This window comes from Bidens hawaiensis, unplaced genomic scaffold (assembly GCF_021521415.1).
Source record: "Bidens hawaiensis isolate Kalapana, Puna unplaced genomic scaffold, B.hawaiensis_p1.1 tig00007737_1, whole genome shotgun sequence".
Classification (NCBI taxonomy): Eukaryota; Viridiplantae; Streptophyta; class Magnoliopsida; order Asterales; family Asteraceae; genus Bidens; species Bidens hawaiensis.
The window spans coordinates 474,128-486,277 of NW_027491536.1; the positions used below are offsets into that span (position 1 = coordinate 474,128).

At 34.2% G+C, this 12,150-nt stretch overlaps 1 protein-coding gene across 1 annotated transcript; it reads left to right on the plus strand.

Annotated features, from left to right (window-relative positions):
* Nucleotides 1-1,882: 1,882 nt before the first annotated feature.
* LOC143635851 (uncharacterized) lies at nt 1,883-10,452 on the plus strand. The gene is made up of 12 exons (XM_077103582.1): nt 1,883-1,912; nt 2,015-2,071; nt 2,217-2,405; nt 2,922-2,960; nt 3,713-3,869; nt 3,954-4,392; nt 4,528-4,615; nt 4,709-4,977; nt 8,267-8,548; nt 8,648-8,868; nt 8,962-10,002; nt 10,112-10,452. The coding sequence occupies exons 1-12, from the start codon at nt 1,883-1,885 to the stop codon at nt 10,450-10,452; spliced, it is 3,153 nt and encodes a 1,050-aa protein (XP_076959697.1).
* The last annotated feature ends 1,698 nt before the right edge of the window (nt 10,453-12,150 follow it).

Genomic DNA, 12,150 nt, shown 5'->3' on the forward strand with positions numbered 1-12,150 from the left:
CATATTTGTTTTTATATTGTCTAAATTGTTTTGGAACTTACTTATGACTGTCATCACTAATTTCTAATCTAATTTTTTGCAATATAGATGTGATTGGTGTTGTAGATAAATATGAACCAATTGAAGACAAACGCAAAACTAATGGTGTTGAGTCCAAGATGATGTATCTAACGTTAAAGGGTTTGAGGTAACTTCATTTTTATTTCAAATTATAATAAATGTTACATTTGCATATATAATAAAACTTGCTCACATTTTTTTAGAAACAACAAGGAATTGCCTTTAACTCTATGGGGATCATACGCGGTCGACATGTCAAACTATATTTTGTCAAATCCAGATCAAGCACCCGTAGTTGTCGTGTTACAATTTGGGTTTTTCAGGATACGTCAAGGTTTGATACACTCATTCTTTCTTATTGATAATGTTAAAGTTATATAACTTTTCAATATATATAATTTTTGACACTACTTTATTATTTTTGTTTATTTCAAGGGCGTACCGCTATTTGCAATTCACTTAATGTTAGTAAGATGTACATCAACGAATACATACATGAAATCAATGAATTCAAGATGAGGTTTTTTTTTAATTTATATTTACTTTAAAAAGTTTTTTGTTAATTAGTTTAAAATTTATTTCACATTTTATGTAATATTTATTTGTCGTTTATTAGGTATATTGGTTCCTTGCCTCCTGAATCTTCATCAAGTATCCGTGTTTCTGCACCAACTATTCGTGTTCCGTTTCGCGAGGAGTTTCTTAACTCAACCGAGTTTTGTCATATCATTGAAATCGAAGAATTTTATAAGGTAACTTGATTTGTTCAAAACATTTTTAATACTTCATTACTAAAATTTGTGTTTCTATCTTTTTTTCAGCATAAACAGGTTATTATATGTGGAAAGATTCTTCATATGTCGAAATATATGCAATGGTATTACGTGGGTTGCAAGGTTTGCACAAAGTTGGTCAACGATCGTGTAAACAATGAAGGTGCAATTGAGGGATCACCTATTCTGAATAAGTTTCGTGTTAAGTATTATTGTAACCAAAAATGCAACGGCGCTATTATTGAAGCAGTACCGAGGTATTAACATTCTTTCCTTATTTCTATTCTTTTGATATTATATCTATGGTACAACTACTTTTTGTTTTATCTTAACTAAAATTAATATTTCTCCGTATGTGTAGGTATCGTATTAATCTGGCAGTTCAAGATGCCACTGGGGTTGTACATTTGTCTTTATGGGAGGGGCATGCTAACAGACTTCTTAAGATTAGTGCTTATGACTTGCTGCTTAAAGTCATAAATGTATGTTTTTTAGAGAACTAAATACTTTTTTTTATGTTCGTACTTTATACATATCAATTGTTATTAATAGTTAATTACTAAATTATGCGTAGGGACCTCCGAATTCGGACCTATTTCCTGAGGAACTAAAGAACCTTGAGAATAAACAGTTTGCTTTCAAGATTTCCGTTAATCAGTTTAATTTGGACAATCGAGGATCTGATATCAATATATCCAAGTTAACTGAAGATACTTTTATATTAGCGGAACTTCAAAAGAAACTTAACCCTAACCAGGTACATATATATTTTTTTTATATTAGCGGAACTTCAATGCAATTGCTAATCAAACATATAGTTCTTTAATCTTGACCAATTGCTCTTACATATAGATTTTTTTTAAATTAATTATGTGTTAATCGGAGTTGGTAACACATTCAGCATTGTTTATTTTTCTATTCTTATTCCTAAAAGTATACTAGAAACAATCAAAATTATTTAACGTTATATATAAAATAGTTCATTATTGTTGACTATGAATCTAACAATGCGTTTAGACAATAGTTGTTTGAACTTTGAATATGAATAAATGATTGATAATTATACTAATTTATCCTTCGTATTATACATTTTTCCGAGATTAAAGACTATGATTATTTATTAAATATATTATTTTAATTTATACTCTCTAATAAGTTCGTTTGTTTAATTCATTCAATAGCAACAAGAATCCGACTCCACTGCTGTTGATGCGTCCGTTGACACGTTTAGTGTAAAGGTATGCCACATTTCATTTTAAGTTACTTTCCTCTATTATTCAACAACAATAAACAAATATACAAGATTTGTTTTTTTACCACATCCATTTATAAAAAGTATTTGACAGATTTGCTAATACATCTTTTTTGTATTTATTTTAATAGGATGTTATCTTGGTGACCGATGACAATCTAAAAGCAGTGGAAAAAAGCACGGCAAAGACCATCGCATCCAACAATGAGAAGACTTCCCCGACCTGCTCAACTCCAACTTTAAAAAGGAATCTTATTGATGTGCATGATGTGGATGATCCCCCGACTCAGTCTACAACCAAATCTCATTCGGTGGAAACTGTTGGTGGTGAATAAAATGGCAAAACCAAGCTCTTGATTCCCAAAATGGAAAAATGAGGAAAACCCTCATTTTACCATTTTTAATTTATTCGTATCGTCTGTTTTGAATGCTTTGAATTTTTAGTACTTTTCGACAGTTGGGTTTTTTTGGTTTATGCACGCATTATTTTAAATTTTAATATTCTAATGGTTTATGTTTTAATTATTTCATGTTTTAATTGTTATGGTTTATAATTTTGTTATTTCTTTACAAAATGTTGTAACCTTCAATAACACGTTTATAAATTATAATAAAATAAAATATGTTGGTAAACAATAAATAGTACTATTATGTTTTCCTATTAACAATTCTTTATTTTACATTAACTAGGAGTACACTATTTGACTATGCATTAATCAACAAAAGTTTATATCACAACATTTTTTGTTCTAATTTTCAAAAAATAAATTAGGAATTTTTTTTAAAGACTTACTATTGCAAATAACTTTTTTTTGTTTATGTTTTGTCTTTTGTAGTTGGAACTTCAAGAAGACCTTTTCGTGACATTACCAATGGTATTAATTCTATATTATATCATACTAAGAATACTTTATCACTTTCAATAACTTATTTGTTAATTATGATCTATACTTAAACAACGCGAAGCCAATATCACTAACTTAAATCTTAATACAAAAAATATGAGCTATAATTAAACTGTGATTTTTTTTCCTTTAGCCGTCGAAAACACAAGAACACCTTTTCAAGACATTACCAATGGTTAGTAATTTAAGTTACCGTTTATTTTACACACTATTGGTTATCCATTTAACATCTACTTTTTCCCATAAAAAATCAAATATTTAGGAATTCTAAATTTAATAAATCTAAACTTTGATTTTTTTTTGCCTTTAGCTGTCATAAATGCAAGAAGACCTTTTGAAGACATTACAAATGGTTAGTAACTTTTCTTTTACGTAACAGTTTATTTTACTCACTGCTAAGTTTCAATGTACCATTTACTTTTTTCATGCAAATACAAACATATAGGTAATATAGTGGGTATTTCCAATGCTCAACATGCCCGAAAGGTTCAAAAGCTAAATTTAGACAACAAGAAACGAAAAGGTCTCTCACCGTCATCATGCATTCAACCACAAACTCCACGCCAGTCTCCTGCATATATCAAACATATAAACAAGAGTAACATAATTATTCCTCTCAACTTCAATCAGCACTTATAATCACTAAAACTAACTATTCCTTTCTTATTTATTCGAACTCTAGGTTTTCAGATTGATGTTTCCGTCTCACAAGATAATCGTAGATCGAGGAAAACCTTAATGGATATCAAAGGGGTAGAAACATATCAACCACATCAAATATCCAGTCTTCAAGTACAAGTCAGTCTTATCAAACGACAGATGAGTCAAATCAACAGCCTCAAGTATTTGCTGTTGATATTTTTTCCGGCGTGTCTAAAGGTTGTTAAACAATTACTACTTACGTTGTTCCGTATATAGTTTGTTTATTACATTATTTTATTAACTTTATAATATTATAATCAGATTACTTGGATCATGGTGATCAAAATGTTTCATGTGTGATATGTCATGCAAAACTTTGGAAAGATGAAGCGAAGAGGGGACAAAACATAAACGCAAAAGGAAGTTACTCGCTTTGTTGCCGTTACAAGAAGGTCGAATTACCAGAATATATCCCATCCAACCCTGAATATGAAAACCTATTTCGAGGCATTGACGCAACAAGCAAATATTTTTTGAAAAACATTAGAAGTTACAACTCGATGTTTTCTTTTACTTTAATGCGAGGTAAAATCGATACAACCATTAATCGAGGAAAAGGTCCATTTGTATTCAGGTTGAGTGGTCAAAATTATCATTCGATTGGAAGCCTTCAACCTGAACCGGGACGCAAAGCCAAATTCTCACAGTTGTACATATATGACACCGACAACGAGCTAACAAACCGACAAAAAATATTTGGGTATGTAATCACACTTACAAGTATACAACAAAATTTATTTGTTTTAGTACCACCTCACTTTCTTATCCATGCGATATTACATTTTTGAGAATTTGGGCATATATTCATATTTATGTGTTTCATGTTGTTTTTCAGTGACTCGAAGAATATGTCAACTGAGGCTGCAAAAGCAATGGATCTTCAGATTATTCAACGTTTGAAAGAAATGTTAGATTCACAAAATGTTTTAGTTAAGACGTATAGAATGGCAAGAGATTCTTTGCAAGAGAACCCTCATATTGATTTAAAACTACGTATTGTTGCAAATTGACAAAAGGATGGAAGAACTTACAACCTACCAACAACATCTGAAGTTACAGCTTTAATCGTAGGAGACATTTCTGACTCCCTTCAGCCTCGTGATATTCTTGTAACTACCATGGGCGGTAAAATAATACCTATAAGTGAGCTACATCCTTTATATGTCCCTCTTCAATATCCAATCATATTTATTAACGGTGAAGATGGCTATCGAGTTGACATATATCATAGAGGTGTTAACGAGGGTGATGACAGCAAACGCCCTTTTACTACAATGAGGGAATGGTTCGCCTTTAGGATTCAAGATAGGCTCAATCATTTCTCAATTCTTTTGGATACCCTGATTTTTTTATAACAGTAACGTGCAACCCAAAGTGGCCCGAGATGACAAGATTTCTTAAAGACACCACTCTTAACTCAGAGGATAGGCCCGACATCTTGTGCAGATAGTTTAAAATCAAGCTTGACGCCATGTTAAAAGACCTGAAGGATAAGGCGGTCCTTGGCAAAGTACAAGCAGGTATGAATCATTTACATATGTTTCTTTCATCGTATTTTTTAATATAAGATAGATTACGGTTTATAAAAACATATAACTGAAACCCGTTAATGTTTTTACTTATAAAAAAAACTTTTCATGCAGTTGTTTATACAATTGAATTTCAAAAGCGTGGTTTACTTCATGCTCATATGTGCTTATTTATGCATGCCGATCATAAGCTTCCTGATGTAGAACACGTTGACCATTTTATTTCTGCGGAGATTCCTGATAAGAATGAGAACCCTGAATTACATTACCTTGTGAGTGAATTGATGATTCACGGTCCATGTGGTGCCCATAATCCGACCTGCTCGTGCATGTTTGACAACAAATGTTCAAAAAATTTCCCAAAGAATTTTCACGATGCAACATCTGTCGATTCACAAGGTTATCCCCAGTATAGAAGACGCGATTCAGGTCAATTTGTTCAAAAAGGAGACATTCAATTAGATAACAGAAGTGTGGTTCCCTACAACAAGTACCTATTAAAACGATATCAAGCACACATTAATGTTGAATGGTGCAATCAGGCGTCATCTATAAAGTATTTGTTTAAATACATCAACAAAGGACCTGATCGAGCTACTGTTTTTTTTTTCAAAAAACGACACACAAGAAAACGTGGAACAAAGAGAGGTCGATGAGATCAAACAATTTTATGATTGTCGTTATTTATCTGCTTCTGAGGCAGCTTGGCGTGTAAAGCCCCGAACCCGGTAGCCTTACTTTAGCGTCGGATTTACTCATAAACACAGTTCTTACAAATCAGAGTTCATTAAAACTTTCGCGGAAACGTTTACTTGAAGCATTCGTTACAAAACATTCAATCTCTTCTTTGATATTATAAAACAAATCATTATATTTAAAACATCTTTTCTTCCATCTTAAGATGCCAGCTGTTCAATCCATGCCATGTGCCATCCTCATGCTAGTTCTTTGGTCTGATCACCTGCGTGCATACTAAAAGTCAGCTACGCTGAGTGAGTTCTAGTTAATCGGACGCCATACAATACATACACATACATACATATCCGAAGATACATATCCATACTTAACTAGTTACCCTTCTGTTCTACATACATACTTACCTCCATACATACATACATCTACAATCACTAACCTCAGTCTACCGAGAGTACGTTCATAGTCCGCCGTCTATACCTGTACTCAAGGTCGTGAACACGTAAAAGGTCCGCAGTCCTTACCTATGTTCACCATTCATGGTACGTGCAAGGTCCGCGGTCCTTCCCTATACCATCCCACTTCCACAACACGTACAAGGTCCACAGTCCTTCCCTATGTTGCAACCTAATTCATAGCACGTACGAGGTCCGCAGTCCTCCCCTATGCTACCACAGCACGTATAAGGTCCACAGTCCTTCCCTATGCTGATGCCTATCTATAATACGTATAAGGTTCGCAGTCCTTAACTACGTTGTCGTCTATTATCTGTAACACGTATAAGGCCCACCGTCCCTATCTACGTTTACATCTATCATCTACATTACGTATAAGGCCCGCAGTCCTTAACTACGCCATCACCAGCCGAGTCTATGTCCGACAGAAGCTAGAGGGATTTGCCATCCTAACTTACTATGTCGAACGTAGAACTCACATACCATTCGTGTACCTGTATACACATACTTCACATATACAATAATTACATTATAGCATAAGAACACTCTAGGCGTTCTTTACATCCTTCATTTAGCAACCATACCCCTTGTCGTTACGTGCAATATCCGAAGATCGTTCACGCCCCGACAAGTATTCATTTGTAATATTCATACATCTTCGATATATAATATTCGTACCTTTATTTTTAACCTGACAGTACGCGCAATATCCGAAGATCGTTCGCGTACCGACAAGCAATCATTCATATCCATCACATATATCACATATGGCATACACTTATCACTTAGGATAAATGTATTAACAAACACATCGAGTATGTACACAGCCCCGAAAACGTAACAAGGAATGGGGCTAGAAACTCACCTGAACTCTGCTTCTTCCTCCGATAGTTGTAAATCCCTTCTTTAACTGAGCTCGGCTGACTGTATAAGTTACACGTATCAATACTCGCCTGATCTAATCTGGTGGCCTAGTATTAGCTTACTTTTACTTATCGTTTTAATTTATTTTCTAATCGAACTTGACTTTAGGCGAAGTTAAACCTTAGGCGAACTTGGCTTTAGGCGAAGTTGTCATCAGGCGAACTTAGCTTTAGGCGAAGTTGTCATCAGGCGAACTTAGCTTGGGGCGAAGTTGTCATCAGGCGAACTTAGCTTTGCAGGCGAAGTTCATCAGGCGAACTTAGCTTGCAGGCGAAGTTGTCGGCTGCAGCTACTGTTTGTTCTTAAATCCTTCGTTTCTTAACCAAATAACTCGATTTAGGTATCCACGGAATCGTCTGACCAGCGCCTACAAACCCCAACCATCAAATCGACCTAACATCGATGTTTAAAGGGTGCGATTTAGGCATATAGGTTACGGGTTCTTTTTATCAATCGATTAACCCATCAAATCATAACCATTTTCAGTAAGTTTAGCTTTGTTGGATTCGTTTTTACCATACAAACACAGATCTATCATTTCTATACTAATCCAAACCTAAACGAACAAGTTCTCGATATAAACGTACCGTAAATGAGTCGAACTACGAACACGAGCTGGTCTTGTTGCTTTGGTTCGTCACGACGATCTAGCACCAACAAGCTCGGGTCCTCGCCTTTGAATCTTGGTTCGGGTTGTGTGTGTTTTGGGTGTGTGTAGAGATTAGGATGGATAAATGGATGGAATGGAAAGGATTGGGGTTTAAGGGGGTATTTATACTCCCTCAAGCCCATGGACCGAAGGCCCATATTTCCTTTTGGTCCATATCCAAACCCATCTAATTATCCTACTAAGTCTTCATATTATGCTGTTCCACTAACTCGTTTATTTCACCCGACAAAATAATATATTAAATATTACTTAGAAATTTCGGGATGTTACATGGCGTATTTTTTGCTATGATGTCCATTACAGGATGCCTTCTGTTACCCGCCTACCTTTTCATCTCCCTGGACAAGAAAATATAGTTTATGGTGCGGATGATGATCTTGATAATGTCTTGGAAAAAGTTGAGAGCGTCTCCTCTTCCATGTTTACTGGTTGGATGAAGTGCAACGAAAAGTATGCTAGCGCGCGTAAATTGACTTACGTTGAATTACCTACTGAATTTGTTTGGCATGCTCAACCCCGTCGTTGGGAACGAAGAAAATCGGGGTTTTCCATAGGAAGAATTCATGCTGTGTCTCCTGCAGCTGGGTAAGCCTACTTCTTACGAATTCTTTTGAACAGAGTTAAAGGTCCACAATCGTTCGAAGACATCAGTACCGTTAACGGTGTTCTACAACCTTCGTTTAGAGACGCCTGCTACTCTCTTGGATTGTTAGAAGATGATCAAGAATACATTGAGGCAAATGAAGAGGCAAGCCATTCATCGTTGGGTCACGGAGTACGCACGTTGTTCGCTACAATGTTGTCAACTGACAGCCTTTCTAGACCAGAGCATGTCTGGATAAATACTTGGAAATGGCTTTCTGATGACATTCTTTACAACCAACGACGTCTTTTAAAGTCACCAGGTATTAATATTTTGGAAGTTAGTTTTACAATCTTTATATCTATATATATAGTCATTAATATTTGGAAATTAATTCGTTATTCTATTTTAATAGAGTTATCGCTAACCGAAGATCAAATCAAGAACCTCACTTTATTTGAGATTGAAAAAATCTTGCTGCGCAACAACTCAAGCTTAAGAAAATATCAAACCATGCCTTTCCCCGATGCCGAGTATATATCTATTGCATCTAATAGTTTGATTCAAGAAGAGTTGGCATACGATCAAAACTTGCAAAAATTAGAGTTCCAAACTCTATTTAATTCAATTACTAATGAGCAAAAAAATGTTTTTGATCGTATAATGATGGCTGTTCAACATAATAAAGGGGGGGTGTTCTTCGTATATGGGTATGGTGGAACAGGTAAAACGTACTTATGGAAGACCTTATCTACTGCCATAAGATCAAAAGGCGAAATCGTCCTAACTGTTGCTTCAAGTGGAATTGCTTCGTTATTGTTAACCGGAGGTCGCACAGCACATTCCAGGTTTCATATTCCGATAGATCTTAATGAGGATTCTACTTGCTACATGGATCCAGGTACAGATGAGGCGCAATTATTAGAAAAAACCAAATTAATAATTTGGGACGAAGCTCCAATGCACCACAAACATGGCTTTCAAGCTCTTGACAGGTCTTTAAAAGATGTTTTATCTTCTAATTTGCTATTTGGAGGAAAAGTTGTATTTGGAGGAGACTTTCGACAAATTCTACCTGTAGTTCAAAAGGGCACTAGACAAGACATCGTAAACGCCTCTCTATGTTCTTCTTACATTTGGAGTGAATGCAATGTCTTGACATTAACAAAAAACTTAAGGTTAACTATGGGTACGCCGTCATCTGATGTTGAGGAAACCAGATTATTTGCTAAATGGATTTTAGATATAGGTGAAGGTACTATTGGTGGTCCTAATGATGGTGTTGCAACAATAGATATACCTGACGATCTACTTATAAAAGATTCAGTTGATCCTATATCAAAACTTTTTGACTTTGTATATCCTGATATTCTACAGAATTACGAGAACCAACATTACTCTCAGGATAGAGTAATACTTGCACCAACAAACGAAATTGTTGATGTGATTAATGATAGTTTGCTCAAGTTTTTTTCCAGGTGATGAAGTCGAGTACTTAAGTTCAGATACCATATGCAGTTCAGAATATATCAATGACACTATTGATACAACTTTATACTCTATAGAACTGCTTAATGGTCTAAGAATATCCGGACTACCAAACCACAAACTGGTGCTAAAAGTTGGTGTTCCTGTTATGCTCCTTAGAAATCTTAACCAGAAAGAAGGCTTATGTAACGGTACTCGACTACATATTATATCTTTAGGTACTCGTGTAGTTGAAGCCAAAATTTTTTCTGGTACTAACATTGGTCATACAGTTTTGATTCATAGATCGCCACTGACTCCATCAGACAACAAAATAGCCTACAAGTTTCAAAGACGACAATTTCCCCTTGCAGTATGTTTCGCGATGACGATAAACAAAAACCAAGGTCAATCGTTATCAAGGGTAGTTTGTACTTAAAAGAACCCGTGTTCTCACATGAAAAACTATACGTCGCCTTGTCAAGAGTTACAAGCAGGAGTGGGCTAAAGATTCTGATTCTTGATAAACACGGTAATCTGACCAATACAACAACAAATGTTGTGTACAAGGAAATTTTTTCTAATTTATAAAATACTTGTGTAAGGTTTTTTTTTTTTTTTTGTAATTCTTGTAATGTTAATGTAATTTGTAATTATATTATCAATATATGACAACTGTGTTCTTGATTGTATTTTGCTTAATGTTTGAATATTAAAATATTCATTAACTGTCCGTGTAATACACGGGTCTCAAACTAGTATTTAAATATAGTATAAAGTGGGTCATTGGAATATCCCCAAATTACAAGGGATTTTCCTATTCCATAACATCGTTAAAATTAAAATAAAGAAATTGCAATATTCATAGTTTATCATGAAAGATTAAATAAATAATGAATATTAAAGTAATAATGAAAAATAGAGACGAGTTGAGAAATAATATATTTAAATAGAAGAAAACGCGGAGCTGGAAATGTATGAACCACAATGACTATTCCAACAACAACTGAACAAATCATCGAAACATTTTAAATTCATTTTTTTTTGTGAAAATTAACTTAGAGAATGGATAATAAAATTCTATAGCAGAAATAATTTTTGTTTAAATAATGACAAGTTCAATTAATAATAGGACTATAACAATTCAATTTCAACGATAAAAATTTATAAGATGAAAGGTAAATTGTGATGCATGAGATCAATAAATACACGACGTACAAAAATGTTAAAAATTAAAGTTGAGAGTAGAAATTGACACGTTGTCAATAATTTAATAAGCAAACAAGGTAAATGAGAAAATACAAATTGAATAGTATGGTCAACTAATAACTGACTGTCGAAATTGTGTCTTTTATAATTGAGAAAAAAAATTTGTTTCGATTTATGAGGATCTAAATATTTTGATCAGTTGACGAAATGTTAATGAACCAAATCCTAAAATTTTTTATTAAGGAAAACCAAACGTATAGATAAGTACGGCAACCAACGATATTGGTCTTTGGAAAGATAAGAAAAAATTTATTGTATGCGAAAAAGATACTTAAAATGATGGATTTTCCAAGTTGGGTTTGTTCCAAAATAACTTATTTAGACAAATAATCGTTTAAGGTATAATTGAATACAAAATACGTTTAGACGAAAATGATGAAGACGATAAAAATCTTCTTTGTGAAAACATAACTACGATTGGTTTAATTCAAAACACCTTTGTTAATTGAGCTTATAAAAACTTAAATAATTGAGATCGAATGATTTGGGGCACCTCGAATAGGTTTGTGAAAACGAGGTTTGACTAAGGTAAGCTTGATGAAATTAAGTCTTGCGGGTCTAGAATCGAATAAGCGAGAACGACTTTGTTACATGAAGAAGGCCTGAGAGACATAGGGTTGGTAGGTTTAAGCAAATGAGCATGGGTAGTATGGTACGGTGCCGGTATAATTTAATTTCGGCGTGAATGAGTAAAGAACAATGCATTGCGTAGGTGATTAGGGTCTCCATAATTGTAGAAGGCATGCGCAATAGGTGTATAAAGATACATCTGTTGTGGGATAGACCGTTGTGGGATGTCTTGTAGTACGTGGCAAGTATGAACAAGATAACCGAACGATTACATCGGGTACAAAACGATATGAGGATT